The 16,068-nt window shown below is 45.9% G+C and overlaps 2 protein-coding genes across 2 annotated transcripts; both read right to left on the bottom strand.

Moving 5' to 3' along the window:
* Window positions 1-282: 282 nt before the first annotated feature.
* On the bottom strand, window positions 283-4,615 carry LOC306928616 (ADP/ATP translocase 2-like). Its single transcript, XM_079508858.1, has 4 exons — window positions 4,333-4,615; window positions 2,491-2,977; window positions 1,203-1,343; window positions 283-761 (listed from the first exon to the last, which is right to left on the bottom strand). The coding sequence occupies exons 1-4, from the start codon at window positions 4,441-4,443 to the stop codon at window positions 604-606; spliced, it is 897 nt and encodes a 298-aa protein (XP_079364984.1). The 5' UTR covers window positions 4,444-4,615; the 3' UTR covers window positions 283-603.
* A 6,742-nt stretch (window positions 4,616-11,357) lies between these two features.
* On the bottom strand, window positions 11,358-12,850 carry LOC306928844 (beta-1,3-galactosyltransferase 2-like; the record flags this gene model as incomplete). The annotated part of the gene is made up of 2 exons (XM_079509116.1): window positions 11,358-11,520; window positions 11,991-12,850. 2 exons carry the CDS (start codon window positions 12,848-12,850, stop codon window positions 11,358-11,360), a joined length of 1,023 nt encoding a protein of 340 aa, XP_079365242.1.
* Between the last annotated feature and the right edge of the window lie 3,218 nt (window positions 12,851-16,068).

Below are 16,068 nucleotides of genomic sequence, written 5' to 3'. Positions count from 1 at the left end.
AATGTAATGAGGTCAAGCAAAAGAATCGGTTTTAATCTAGCTAGAAGACGACTACATACTGTACTATGGTAAGCCTCCTGCACAAGTGTTGGCTATCAAAGTCAAGTCATGAAAAAGGCTAAGCAGGAGATAAGCACGAGTAAATATAGCAGGTAAGTGGCGTGTAATCCATGTTGTTATCCAATGAGTGCTCATTTCCTCGCCCCCACGCTGTGCGCGTCTCGGGAGGGCTATCATCACGGTACTACTGTACACAGCTACAGTATGGACACCACCAGTGAATTAGGTTGTTCCCCAGAATAAATTTATTCAAGTTACCATACAAACCTACTGAATGACAGAAGGGAGGTATCAGAGTTTTCTTTTTTCCTTTTTTTTTTCTTTTAACAGGAATGACATTGGTAAGGAGAGTGTGGAACGTTTAAAATGGATAAAAGGTGTAACATCGTACAGCCATTTTGCCGACAACTAGTGGTGAAACCGCTAATAAGTTTTGTTCCCATAAATAAGGCAGAAATGCAGAGTTCTTAGAAATGGAAAGTTATGTTACATTTAGCCAGATCTTGGACAGTGATGATGTTTACAAAAAACAATAAAAGGAATTTAGAGGAGTTTCTTCAGCTCGTCGTACAGCACCAGTACGAAGGCGCCGCCCGCGCCTCGGAAAACGTTGGACAGCGCTCCCTTGAAGAAGGCCTTGCCTCCCTCGTCCTTTGCGATCTTCCGCCAGCAGTCCATGGTGCCGGTGTACATAATGTCGGCTGGGGGGGGGGGGGGGGGGGGGGGTAAAAAGAAAAATTGTCATAAAAGTCACGCAAATGAAAAATAAAACAAACCCTGCTTTTAAAAAAAAAAAAATCTTCTGCCAAGAAGACACAATTTCTTTCTTTTGAATCACGCAAAACTATAATCTATAGCAGTGGTTCTCAAAGTGGGATCCAGGGAACCTCATGGTACCCTTGAGTGGGTTCTAAAAACCCACCCTCGTCCCTCACTGGACTGTAACTCACAGGTGTAAACTCTAGCGTTATGGAGACTTTGAGATTAAAACGTTCGAGAACCACTGATCTATAGTAAAAAAAATAAACGAAAATTAAAGCACATCTTCCTCATTCTGAACAGCTGTGAATGATGCATGCAGAGAGAGAGAGAGAGAGAGAGAGAGAAAGAGAGAGAGAGAGAAAGAGAGAGAGAAAGCTCACCTGTTTTGCGGCCAGACTGCATCATCATGCGTCTACGGACAGTGTCGAAGGGGTAGGAGGTGAGGCCGGCCACGGCGGTCACAGTCTGGGCGATGCCCCAGCTGATGAAGAAACTACCTTTTTTGGAATCTGGGAGCATACCTGTTGGCAGAGGACACGGTGCCGTTCAGTCAGACACACACACATGAGGAAACGAGGTGCAAAAAGATTCATCGTGACTAGCGTGCATTAATCCATTTTGACCTGAGATCAGATTCTAAAAAATGTCTTCTACATACTGACAGTTTTCTGAAAAAGCTATGTCAGTCGTTCTTCGATTTTTCAAAAATAGCAGACCTACAAGCTCGTAGTGCGCCACTCGGTGGCGCGCTATGAGCTTGTAGATCTGCTATTTTTCAATAGCTAAAGCATAACATAATGCTAACACCAAAAGGGGTTCCCGCCCCAAAATGGGTTAACAACTTGAACTCTAGCGTGACTCTATCTCTGTACTGGGGCATGTCGTAGACTCTTAACAGGCTAACGTTGAGAGAAAATATAGGCTGATCTACAAGCTCAACAACTTTGCGCCATTTTCGGCAAAGATATCTTTGTACTGTACACGTTTATTGACTATGTTTCCTCTGCTTATCCCCCATCTTGCACTTGTAAGTCGCTGTGGAAAAAAGAGCACCTGCTAAAAGGCCTGAACTGTAATTGCAAGATGTGATGTAGATGGAAGAAAGGTAGCGTTCCTAACGCAGAGCCCTGGGGGGACCCCGTATATAGGGTCAAAGGGCTTACAGAGCCCTGGGGGGACCCCGTATATAGGGTCAAAGTGCTTACAGAGCCCTGGGGGGACCCCGTATATAGGGTCAAAGGGCTTACAGAGCCCTGGGGGGACCCCGTATATAGGGTCAAAGTGCTTACAGAGCCCTGGGGGGACCCCGTATATAGGGTCAAAGTGCTTACAGAGCCCTGGGGGGACCCCGTATATAGGGTCAAAGGGCTTACAGAGCCCTGGGGGGACCCCGTATATAGGGTCAAAGTGCTTACAGAGCACTGGGGGGACCCCGTATATAGGGTCAAAGTGCTTACAGAGCCCTGGGGGGACCCCGTATATAGGGTCAAAGTGCTTACAGAGCACTGGGGGGACCCCGTATATAGGGTCAAAGTGCTTACAGAGCCCTGGGGGGACCCCGTATATAGGGTCAAAGTGCTTACAAGACAAGCAAAACGGCTACAGACAGAAACAGCTATGTGCACGTGGGGGAAAAACTATGCCAATCCGTCAATTGATATATCATACCCTTGGCTGTGTCGTAGATGCCAAAGTAGGCGGCCCTGTAGATGATGATGCCCTGCACGGACACGCTGAAGCCCTGGTAGAGCCCCTTGAGGCCGTCAGACCTGAAGATCTTCACCAGGCAGTCGCCCAGGCCTTTGAACTCCCTCCCGGCGCCGGGCTTGCCGACGTCGGCGGCCAGACGGGTTCGGGCAAAGTCGAGCGGGTAGACGAAGCACAGCGACGTGGCTCCGGCGGCGCCGCCGGACGCCAGGTTCCCGGCGAAGTACCGCCAGAACTGGGCGCGCTTGTCCACGCCGTCCAGGAAGATCTTCTTGTACTTGTCCTTGAAGGCGAAGTTGAGGGCCTGAGTGGGGAAGTATCTGATGACGTTGGCGAGGTTGCCCCTCCAGAAGGAGAGGAAGCCCTGCTCCTTGGGGATACGGACGATGCAGTCCATGATCCCCTTGTACTGCATATCTGCTGTGATCTGCTTGCTGGCATGCTGGACCTGTCGACGACAAACACAAGCACAACGGTTAGAAAGGATGATGGCTGGAGTGGAGGACACAACATTCAACAAGCCGCCAGTCTCCTCCCGCAGGTGCTCTCCTTGTTGTGACCTTGGCACCGGGCCGAGATCCGATGCCGCCGCGAGGGGTCACGTGGAAGACAGCCCACTGGACACCGGCCCAGGAGTCACTAGCAGGATCCCCAATTAGCACTTTAATTCAATTTGCCATATTGACTCCTCCATGACTTTAACATTGCACTACACAAGAGAGGGAGCTAGCTACCCTCAACACTAACAGATCAGGTTAATGCAAACTGGATACCGGATAAATGTCATTTTAGTAGGAAAAGCTTTTTGGGTGAAAAAGCAAGTTGGGAACCATGCACCAGGGAGGGGATGTCAGAACCGACCGAGCCGGCTGGAGGTCACCATCGCTGGGGCTGCGGTTCATCAAGCATCCACCCGGGATACTTCTCTATAATTAGCCACCACCAGCCTTTTCCAACAGAAGAAAAAAAAACTCCCAAACGAGCAAGAAAAAAATCTAGTTATTTTCAAATACAATCAAATAAAAATGAGAAAACACTTCATGTCATGTTGTACACAGTGTTCCTCCAATGTCACCGGCGGATGGATGGTTTGCCCTTTGTTAGCTGGGCTGTTGCCGCTTTAGCATACTGTCACGGCTAACACAAGCCATACAGGCTGGCTGGCTGCTAAGGCTAGCTAGTATAGCTGTCATAGCTCGTGTAGGTCATTCCACATCCAGTGATGACCTCGAATTCCTGCAGCTCATCTCCCCACCCCGCACCGGCCCTGCAGCTCCATCCCCACAGCACGACACACACACACACAGTGGTCAAGTGACCTCAAGATGTAAAGAGGAAAATACAAAAGCGTGTCATCTGTAAATGGAGAGTAAAGGAACTAATGTGATATTAGCGCGTTAGCTTAGCTAGCAGCACCAGTGGTGGTGGGAAAGATTACTCTCATTTATTACTTAAGTAAAAGTACTGTAGTGTAGAGATAGTCCGTCTCTTGTTACATGTAATAACATAGTAATATTTGCCTCCGAGATGTAGCGGAGCACTGAGCAGTAAAGTACTGACACTTGGGTATCATTCTTCCTGCTAGATACACTCCAGTGAAGGTCTAAATAAATAACTCAAAAAAGGTGCAGTACTTGAGTAAATGTACTTTCCACCACTGGCTATATAGCATCAGTCTGTCTGTCTGTCTGTCTGCCTGCTGGTGGGTGGAATGCAGGAAGCTATAGCAGCTGGCTAGCAGGCTAACAGCTATAGCATCTCTCTCTCTCATAGACTGTAAGGCTCTCTCTGCCGGTCTCTCACCTGAAGCAGAAGCTTGACTCTCTCGATGGGAGCCACGGCTGTCTTGGAGACGGCGGCGGAGATGCCTCCAGCCAAGAAGTCCTTGGCGAAGGAGACGGCTGTCTCATTCATGGTTGCTGCTTAAGAGGATGCTTCTTTGATAACAGATAAAACAGTTTTTACTTCAATAACCCCCACTTGGCCCTCTCTCTTCTCTCTTCTCTCTCGCCCTAGGCTGCTGTTCTTCCTTCCGAACGACACACACACTCTCCGACGAAATGGCCGATGCTGACGCCGCGGAGGGGTTTTGTCAAAAGCAAAGCAAGGGCGGACCGGGGCCGAGATCGCGATAAGAGACGGGAATCACGGCAGCGGGGGGGGAGGGGAGGGGGGGATCGTGGATTCTCATTGGTCCAGAGATACAATCCCCCCCACACACACACACACACCGGCCGAGATGGTCCACGTGACGTGAGGATGAGAGAGGAGATGGGGGTGTCGGTGTGTGTGACTACTGTGTGTGACGTGTGACCTTATAGCAGATTGCGTAACAGCTGGATTTTAATACGCACTTTCGGTTGCGCAGTGCGCCGGTCACGTGCGGCGACAAATCGCGGATCTACAAGCTCACACGCCCTCTGTAGATCCCGTGGATAGTGAGCTTGTAGATCGGCGATTTACGGTGCGCAGGGAGGGGAGGGGAGCGCAAAGTTACTACATGAGGAGGATTTTGACGTGTGTGTACTAGATCAGGTGAGTCCTTAGCAACCATGAATGAGAGAGAACATGGGTTGTCATAACTTCTCATTTGAATATGCAATTCAATGAACGATTTGGGAAGTTAGTTACACCCAAAGACTGTTTCACAATCACAAGTTCACAACAGGATAATCCTGAACAGACAGAATGTAGCCCGGAGAATGGTGCAGCAGTCAGTGACTCATATCATATATAATATAGGACATCCTCCACCATTTCATTCAAGGAGGGACCAGACCAGACCACCAGAACTCTTAATTGTTAGATGTATAGTTTATCGATTCATGATCAAATATATCTACGAGAATCTTCTCTTAGGCTACCCAAAAACACCTTTTTACTAATAGGACGTGCTATAGTTATTCCCGAGTGTGTAGCGACACGCTTTGATCTCGCCGCAAAGCGGGTGCCTATGGGCTATAGTTCCAAACATTGCTCCTATGGCTGGAACTATCCCATTGAGATAGAATGAGCACTTCCGCAGTTACAATTGGAGTCAACGCTATAGTGTCGCCACTCTCTTATTATATTACTCTGAGTTATTCTAATTTAAACAGAAACACGCTATGGGTTGATTTTCTGTTGTGAGTGAGCACTACAGGCTATCGTTGAAGGTCACACTGTCACAGACAGCATGCATGCAGCAGCTCCAGTGTTGTTGTCATTGACATGGAATGACGTCACGTCGACGTGAGCTGCCTGCATCAGTGCATCTCCACCTTAGGCCTCACTCACACTGTTGCAACATGCATACAACATTTTGTCTTGTGTCTTGTCCGTGTTTAATGGCCGCCCCCAATGCATTTCCAATGGAAGTCACATGGTTTGACAAAACATTTTTGTTTGATGGCTGTGTTGTGCCCCCCTCCCCCGCATCAAACAAAAATGTTTGGGATTAAACACGGACAAGACAGCCGTCCCAATAGGCCTATCTCACAGCATTTCCCCGCCCCCTTTCCACGCCCCCTTTTGGAGCTAGTGGTGTTATTTTTTTTGCGGTCCATAGGCTTCCATGTTAAAAGAGGTATTTTCACAAGCCACAAACTACCGTTTTGTAAAGGTACGGTTTATTCTACTTATTTGAGTTGTTATACCATTGTGTTTTCTTCATATTATTATCGGTCTTTGACATTTTAACATTAGGAAATGTACTTAGATTCTCCAGAGAAAAAAAGTGTAAATGTTAAATGACACCACTATCTACCGGAAGTGGGCGTGGAAAGGGGGCTGTGAGAAATGAAATGAAATGTTTACTATATTTACCCAGGGTATCTGGGCTAAGCTCAAGAACTTGTTTCCAGCCAGGCCCTGCTCATAGAACATTTCATCGTAGTGGTTCAATGCCTTGTTCAAGGGCACTTCAGCGGTGGTAATTTTAACGTGTCGGACCGCTGATTCGAACTGGCGACCTTCCGGTATCAAGACCGCTCCGCAATCCGTTCGGCCACCGCTGCCACAAAGATAGGCCTATAGTGTGATTGAGGCCTTACTGTGTGTGTGTGTGTGTGTGTGTGTGTGTGTGTGTGTGTGTGTGTGTGTGTGTGTGTGTGTGTGTGTGTGTGTGTGTGTGTGTGTGTGTGTGTGTGTGTGTGTGTGTGTGTGTGTGTGTGTGTGGCCTCCAGGGAAGGTATGTGTCCACCTGAAAATGGAGGGCCGTTATGTAAACAAGTCTTTTTCTGGTTTTATCCTCTTAGCAGATTTTGTATTGACCTGTACTTTCCTTGAACTGTAGGCCTATACCCAGTCTGCAAACTGTTAACACAATTTTCAATCAATCAATCAATCAATCAATCAATCAATCAATCAATACTCAGTCACAACTCACTCTTTACTTACACATTCACTAGTGTAGGCCATGCTCACTGTATCATACTGTACTGTAGTAGGCTACTATACTGTACTACTACTGTAGCCTACTGTAGCCAGTAACCTATTATAAACAACCTTACAAAAACTGTCACAGTTTGAGCAGCGTTGCCAGATTATGTGAGAGAAATAAGGAACCAAGTCTATGAAAACAAGCCCAAAAGAAGCAACTATAGATAGGCCACACGAGCTACAATTTTGTGGAACAAGTTTAACACAATAAATCTTGTATGGGGGGCCCCTGGCAAAATATTTTCTGATCAGGGTCCTGCTGACAATGTCTGAGAGCGTTTGATTCAAACAGCAATACAACAACCCGCACCTACCGACTTATAATAAGCAGACATGGCAACACGGCCGCAGAGCCTTATCATTCCTTTGGATAATCATATCATAATAATTTGTTACTACTGTACAACCTGGCAGCATGCCAGGTTACTTGGCAGACGCACAAGAAAACAGAGAACCGCCCTTGTTTGCATAGTGCATAGTGCATAGTGCACGACGCACGTTTCCAAAGTGTATTTGTAGTAGACGTTTCCCAAGTGTATTTGTGGTCGTGCCACGCCACTATGTTATGTATATGTATGTGTGTTCTTGGGATGCCACAGTGTGATATGATCCCCCCCAGCAGTAGAATTTGACCGGGGTGCTGACATGCAGTGAGCCTGACATTAGTGCAGTGTATGTGACACACTGCTGCATGGGACATGTTGGAGGGCTATAAACTGATATATAGCCAAGTAGCAGTTGGGGCCCAAGTGTCTTGCTCAAGGGCACTTTAGCTGTGTTATAGGAGAGAGGTAAAGTGGTGGCCATTCACTTCACCCATTATTACTTGCGCAAGCAGAGCGCGCACGTACTGTGGTCGGCTGGGTAAAAGGTGTTATGCATGGTATGCGTGGTTATAATTGGCTGTTGTGTTGACGGTGACGTATAACTAAGGCACGCTTCAAGGTAGGTAGGCCTATATATATGTTATAGTAGAGTTCGTATCGTAAGTTGGTAGAGGTCGGCAGTTGGCACCTCGACAAAGTGCATTTCTAGTTGTCTCCACCAGGCCGAAGGCATGGGGAGAGAGTATGTTTTGCACTCCGTCCGTCCGTGTGTGTGTCCGTCCGTCCTTCCGTCCGTCCGTTACCAGCTAATCTCCGGCACTGTTAACCCGGTCGATGCCAAACTTTGCACACACACTCCCTGGATGCCAACGATGAACCTCTGCCCCACATTTTCCAGAACGGCCTGTTATAGCGCCACCAGGAGGCCGACTTTTGTAAAACATATTTTTTGATATTACTCCTCCAGATTCTGTCCAAAAATCTCACAAATCGTTACACAGTATCTCTATGGTCATGTGCTCAAGTTGGATCTGTCCTAATTGGCTATAATTGGCTTTCACAGTTTGCAAGAATGCCCCGTTTTGAACAAAAGCCTCAAATCATGAAAGCAGCATGCAATTTACGTGAAATCTTTCACACATTTTCTTACTAGGCTGAGGAATATATCCCACCCTTTTCACATTGGCCTGTTATAGCGCCACCAACAGGTTGATTTTTGCAAAACACATTTTTTGAACAAAATGCCTCAAATCATCCAATTGCCATCAAAGGCGTATGAAGAAATGGCAATCGGTACACATGATCTCTGTAGTCATGTGATCAAGACGAGTCTGTTGGATTTCTCAGATTGTACACTGATTGGCTAAGATTGCCTTCCAAAGTTTTCAGGAGTGGCCCGTTTTGTACAAAATGCTGCACATGTCCTGCTCATCCAGAATTATATCCTTAGAGATGCTATGAGTGATCTGGCTCTGCATTTCCTCAACAAAATGAAGACAATTATTGCAAAAACAAATAAAAAAAAACATCCTCCTAAACATTTTGCCAAACATCACACACACTCCTATCCTCCTGGTGGAGACCTGTGCCCGGAAGGGCACTTTTTCTAGTTTTCTACTGGTTCAGTCAGACAACTCACGAATAGATTTACCAATATTTATTACAGAATGAGTAATGAGTGTGCATATGATATTTGACTTGGCGTTCGGCTCTGCTGGATTTCTCCCTGCTCGGCAAGATTAAGCAACAACATAAAACATTAAGAGCAGGGAGATAGATATACAATAACCCCCCATGGGGAACATAAATAGCAGAGCCCACCGGTGGTGCTGGGGTGGTGGTGGGAAAAAACATCACATACAACCAGGGACCATATGCAGAGGAAGGCAGGAAGAGCATGCAGACTGGTGAGCTTAAGTAGCCCGCCCAATTGGTCAGCTGACTGCCGCATCGGCGAATGACGTGAGGGACTTGCACACACTTGTACACCCACATAGTAATGCAGCATGTTAACCCCTTGAGTATAGTATGCGCCTTTGAGCATGGCATGAAACTAACTCCGCAAGCTACGTCTCATTTACGTGCAGGGAATCGAAACTAGCTTTTCTAACCATGCAGGCCACCCCTGCCCCATGTCTGTACTGTGTATGTAAGCTAAATGTACTGTATGTAATATGAGTGCTTAATAGGACTGGTTGTTAAGGTTCTGTCTGTGTGTGTGTGTGTGTGTGTGTGTGTGTGTGTGTGTGCGTGCGTGCGTGTGTGCGTGCGTGCGTGCGTGCGTGCGTGCGTTATGTATGGGGCCTCCAGGGAAGGTGTGTCCAGAATCCAGATCAGTGAACATAAAACACAGACCTTCCCATTTGTGGATTTATTTACAGTTGTGGTCTCTACATCAAGTAAGGACTGTAAACAAAATACAATTACGTCTACTGTAGATACTTTGATGCAAGAACAGTCTGATCATGAGATCTAGCATGTAGTGAGAGTTTGAAGAGGATTCACTCGGGCTCAGACAGTGCCAGATTGCAATTTGTCCAGTTCAATGTTATGCACAGCTTAAATTCCTGAATAAAATGTATCCAACTGACAGATGCATTTCCAAGGGCACGTTATTGGGTCACACTTTATGGTCCTGAACAAGGATTGTTCGGGGCAAAACATGTTTGCTTGGTATAGCGGAGTATACCGTTTGCGTTATAGGGCTGGTAATAGGGCTTATTTTAGGGCTGTCACGACTTTACAAGGTAGTATTTTTTCCAGGCACTGTTCTCACTGTTCCAGCTTACAGACGCGGTTTTTCACCGTCAAGTTATTTAGTTTATTTTGCAGTTGCCCTGCTTGAAAGGGATGGTACAGCTAGTCGTCCATAAGGAGATTTTAACTGGGTTTCACTCATACAATGACCACACGGTTTTCTTCTTTTTACTCTTTACTAAGTAAGTAAGTAAGTACAGTGAAAAACCGTAAAGGGAAAAAAAACAAAAAACTAATGTACGTAAGTATAATGCAAATCAACCCTTCAAAGCCTGGATATACTTGCAAAAAAGAGATTTCAACCTTACTACTACAGGTCTCCACCAGGGCAGGTCAGGTTGTGGCCTTCTGGTGGTGCTATAATAAGCCAATGTGAAAAGGGTGCCATTTCTTCTTACGCCTTTGATGGTAATTGGATGATTTGAGGCATTTTGTTCCAAAAATGTGTTTTGCAAAACACATTGGCCCACACATAACAGGCCAATGTGAAAAGGGTGGGATATATCCCTCAGCCTATAGTAGGAACGTCTGTGAAAGGCTTTTTGTTCAAAACGGGCCAATCCTGTAAACTTTGAAAGCCAATGTTAGCCAATCAGGATGGAATATGAAATATCGGACAGATCTGTGTTGAACACATGACTATAGAGATAGTGTGTAACGATTTGCAGGTTCTTTGGACAAAATATGGAGGAGTAATATCAACAAATGTGTTTTACAAAAGTCGGCCTCCTGGTGGCGCTATAACCGTGGCCGTTCTGGAAAATTTGGGGCAGAGGTTCATCGTTGGCATCCAGGGAGTACATGTGTGTGCAAAGTTTGGCATCGACCAGGTTAACGGTGCCGGAGATTAGGTGTACACAGACGGACACACACACACACACACACACACACACACACACACACACACACACACACACACACACACACAGTCACACACACAGTCACACACACACGGACGGAGCGCAAAACATACTCTCTCCCCATGCCTTCGGCCTGGTGGAGACAATTAATTAATGAATTAAAATATAAATGGTTGTAATGTTGCAACGGTGGGTCTTGCAGGGTGTGAAATATACATACTTTTTTTCTTGTTTTAAACACCTGTAAATATCATTTTACTTAATAGTCCCCCGCTATGCATTTTTTTCCGATTTGGACACCAAATTAGGGGCGCGTTCGGAAATACCGCACAGTGCGCTCAGTGCGCTATATCCGAACGCGCCCTTGGTGTCCAAAATGCGGAAGTGCAAACAGTCGCTCAATGTTAAACCCCAGCTGCACGGGGTTTCCTCGTCATAACTCCACGGGTAGTCCCCGCTCTTACCACTAGGGCCAAGCGCCTCGACGTTGGAGAGCCTCACAGGGGGCTTGGGGGTTGCTCCTGTTTGGATGCACACTGATGTTTCTCATGGAGGTTTGTGGAGGATTCCTCTCCTTTCCTCCTCTCTTCCTGTGTTGGGTGAACTCCAGGTGAGTGAATGCACTGATACTGATTAGTCAGGCAATTGGTGAGTGAATGAGTGTCAATCAGCTGCCAATCAGCCCAGGCATTGACCCTTTGCTCTCCTTTTCTCCCATTTGACTTCAGTGTCTGAATAAAATGTATAGGATACACACCCGCAGCGGTTCCCAAACCTTTTTGGCCATGCATCCCCTGTTACCTCCCGACCTAGCTGACGCACGCCCCCAATAAGCTATATAGAGACATATTGTCCTATTTATCAACATAAATGCACATATATGAACCTGAATATGGCATGCAGCATAGGCTATATTCTGCATATACTTGCCATATATTGGCATAATATGTTAATATATTTAAAATAAAACCATAGCACCACCATTAGCCTTTTCATGTCGCGCACCCCCTAGAAGGCGCTCGCGCACCACAAGGGGTGCACGCACCACAGTTTGTGAACCACTGGGCAGTAAGGACCCGATCTTTTGAAGTCTTCCCACGAGTTCATACGGTGAACAACATCTCGATCGGTTAGGGTGACTATTAGCTTGGAGTAAGCACAGCGACTGTAAGGCACCCCGAACACAAACTGAGACTTGTGTGGTGGGCGGGTGTGTGGAATACCCAGGTGTCTCATACACGACCCCACATACACATCCTCAATGAAACTCGCTTTAACGTGTCTGGAAGCTTCCACAAGCTTTCTAGGAAGGTCTAAGGACAAAATGTAGCCCAATCCTTGTGGATATGTTGGGTATAAAGTCTCTGGGAAAACCTCGACAGGTAAGTAAAACTTGCTGTTTGGGTCTCTATCTACAGGCCGAGGATCAAGTATCAACCCGGTCAAGTAGTTCACCTTCGGAGCTTTCAGCAGCATGTCGACCAAGTTGGACACGTTGACAAACGTGTCCGAGTCGACCTTCATGGCGTAGGAGGCGTTGGGGCAGCGGGAGTCCAGCCACTCCATCATGACCATGGTCTTCACCGTCAGGTTTCTGTAGGCGTCCACAAAGTCGGCCTGCAGCAGGTCCCGGTGCTCTCTGCTCTCCTCCAGCACGTCCCGTTGGACCCGCTCGGCCTCCTCTCCCGTCGGCATTCCCAGCAGGAAGAGCAGGCTCACCGTTTGGCCCGACACGGGCCCCCGGGTCTCGCTTCCCCACGTCCTGCGGATGACGTCGCGGTCTGCCCTGTTGCGAGGGTGCACCGGTACGATCAGAACCGCGAAAGGCTTCCGCCGTTGACATGTTCCTGGCTCGTCCACGATGAAGCGGTAGTCGTGGGGATACTCCACGATGTACGAAGAGACTCTCGGCGGCGGTGCCCGTGAGCCGACCAGCCAACGTGGAAACAAAATCCCCATCACCACGAGCAAGATGAAAGAAGCTGACGCAGCAATGGAAAGACGGGTTTTCGTCCACCTCATGTTGATTCTCTCAAGCTCACTGGTTATCTGTATCTGAACCTATAAGCCAAGACCGGCTGGGACATTGGCGACATGTCTATGGGCTCGAATTTATATCGTTATTCCGATGATGTCATTATGGGTCATGTCCATATGTGGCGTTCTAATGTCAGCCATGCCCAAAGATAGTCTATATCAGGGGTTCTCAACGTTTTTGGCCGGGGACCCCCGAAAATGCTTTGGCAACGTCTCGGGACCCCCGCCCCGCCCCCTCCCGACCCCCAATATAAATTGACTGCTACAATAACCTTAAACCATTTTGGGCGGGAACCCCTTTTGGTGTTTTAAGCACGAGCTTGTAGGTCTGCTATTTTTGAAAAATCGTGAAAAATAAATCAAAAACTAAATCTTTTTTTTTTTTTTTTTTTTTTGAAAATAATTTGGGGACCCCCCAAACTAATTTGGCGACCCCCCGAGGGGTCGCGACCCACGGGTTGAGAACCCCTGGTCTATATGACGTCAGACTTAGATATGTGACACACACACTGTTACGGATGTTGGAATAGAGGTTATGCACATGCATAAAGAGAATGGGAAATCGAGTGGCAAAGTGACTTGGCAAAGTGAGGTTAATGTTGTTTAACGTCGTTTAATGCAATCAGACAGGACTTTTCTGTTTGGATGTATGGGCTGTCAAGGCCAGAAAAGTACTTTTTGCCACTCAGTAGGCGTTCCCGCATAACTTCCGGGTATGATGACGATGTCACGCGCATACCCTCTATGGGCCTGCTATGTGTCTGTGTTTTGCATGTGCGCGCGCCCGTCCTCCGTTTCGTCTCTGCAGATCCTACCGTGCAGCGATTGGTGGGGAGCTTTCCCGACCAAGCTCCATCATTGGTCGACTCCAACTCATCCTGCGGTGTCCAAGCATGCACCCTGAGAGCGGTCATTATTCAGAAACTCTGGCCAGTGCCTAGTCCACCCTTGAACACACTCATCATTGAGCATCCACACACAACCATTAACAACTATTCTTTAGCACAGGTGGTGAAACAGCAAAGGAGAACACATAGTCTTCACCTCAGCAGGATCAGAACTAAAACATCACTGCACTGGCTCTGTAGTGTACAAAACAGTTTAATTTTTTTTGTTGCAAATGTGGTATGATTATACAATGGTTATACAATACATATACAATGGTGCTAAAAGGATAACACAAATAGCCCTATAAGGACTTCTATTGTGGTCCTGTGTATTCAATTCACCAATGTTAAATGTTTGACCTTTTGACCTATATTCTGATACTGATCATTGCTATAGAGACAGATAGAGTAAACACTCAATTCAATCAATCAATCAATTCACTCAATTCAATCAATCAGTCAATTCACTCAATTACAGGGATCTCCCCCCGTCTCCCTATCTTGTTAAACAGAAAGTACATTTTCAGGTGGGTTACAAATTTGCCTGCGTGTGTGCCGTGCGTGTGTGCGGTTGCGTGCGTGCGTGCGTGCGTGCGTGCGTGCGTGCGGTTGCGTGCGTGCGTGCGTGCGTGCGTGCGCGTGCGTGCGTGAATGTAACCTTAACTAAAGGCTATACATTTAATATCTGTGTCCTTATATGCTCTCCTTTGTGTAGACATGAATACATTGTTAAATATGTGTGTGCGTGACTGTGTGTGCGTGACTGTGTATGCGCGCGCTCACACGTGCATGTGTCTGTGTGTGTCAAACAGCACACTAGCAATCTAGCATAAAGAGTTTGACAAAGCTGTAGGTCAGATGTTTGAATGGTCCTTAATTAATTTCTTTCCGAATCCATCTCTGATCTGTTAGCTGTGTTTTAGCATAGCGCATGCCCTGACCCTTTGTGCAGTGCATACATGTGGCAGTGTTACATAGAAAACATATTTGCAATTGTGTCCTTGTGTCATGATGACTATAAGAGCTTAAGACAACACATTCCAAAAGTTCAATCTTTCAGACTGTCTTGGTCAATATTAACCAATAGATGGCAGTATTGGAGAAGCTATTCTTGTTTTATCTGCACTTATCTTGAAATAAACATATCCAACTGTATGCAGTATCTTGTTTTATCAAATGTGTAGCCTATTGTGTTACAGCCATTGTGCAAATGTTTAAATTTCACTTAGATATAGTGTTTATACTGTAGTACTATAAAGGTTTTCAACTCCTGTGTAAATGGCATATGTTTTGTTTGTTACTTCAAACATGTGGACTATTTTCCCATAGTGTATATGCCTACAAAATTACACTTATTTAAGATAAAATATGTTCTGAAATAGCACAACATAAGATAATAATTTCACACGATTTAAAAAAAAAAATAGCAGATGCTCATCGCAAGTGAAGTCATGGGTGTTATGGTCACCTTTGTGATGACACCATGATCTTGCTTTAAAACATAATTCACTTAAGATCTCCTTTTATATATTTATATTGTATTTTATACACACTATCATCACTAAAAACACAAAAAGTCATCAATTAATGCTCAAGTATTTTATTGATTGATTGGGATTTGATTGTTGAGTATAATATAGAAGAGATATTATAGGTAAGACCATAGGAATAAGCCTATCTCACAGAATTTCCCCGCCCCCTTAATACGCCCCCCTTTCGGGGCTAGTGGTGATAGCGTGACGTCACTCCATAGACGCTACATGTTAACAGAGGTAATTTAAGAAGTCTACAACTTTTGTTTTCTCAAGGTAAGGTTTGTTCTATCTGTTCGAGCTGATTTACCATCTTGTTTGCTTCATAATAATATTGGTCTGTCACATTTTTACATTAGAAAATGTACTTAGATTCTCCAGAGAAAAAAACGTGTAAATGCTAATGTTAAATGACACCACTATTTACCGGAAGTGGGCGTGGAAAGCGGGCTGTGAGATAGGCCTATCAGAAGAACATTTGTATAATTGTTGACAAAACAACATGATTTAAAAGCACAGAAATCTAAAATCTTAGTAGGTTATTTGGGACTCCTCTTGAAGAATCCTCTCTGTTTCACTCCCCCACATTTTCCCCTGTAGATCCGGGGGACAAAATAAAGAATCAAAAAGGAAATGGTTAATATTACCAGTGAGATAAATATACATAATGCTGCAACACAGAACTTATTTAAATTAGTGATGCACCGAATATTGGCTAAAA

Source organism: Electrona antarctica, assembly GCF_951216825.1.
Source record: "Electrona antarctica genome assembly, chromosome: 8".
In the NCBI taxonomy this organism is placed as follows: Eukaryota; Metazoa; Chordata; class Actinopteri; order Myctophiformes; family Myctophidae; genus Electrona; species Electrona antarctica.
Note: the sequence above shows the minus strand (reverse complement) of the source record. Positions and strands in the feature narration are given on the sequence as shown.

Bases quoted from the DNA above. Each gene is read 5' to 3' on its own strand.
- LOC306928616 (XM_079508858.1), bottom strand. From the start codon at position 4,443: ATGAATGAGACAGCCGTCTCCTTCGCCAAGGACTTCTTGGCTGGAGGC. The intron at 1,344-2,490 runs GTATGATATATC...CTCTGCCAACAG, and splicing joins CATCTACGACACAGCCAAGG to GTATGCTCCCAGATTCCAAA. The intron at 762-1,202 runs GTGAGCTTTCTC...CCCCCCCCCCAG, and splicing joins GCAGTCTGGCCGCAAAACAG to CCGACATTATGTACACCGGC.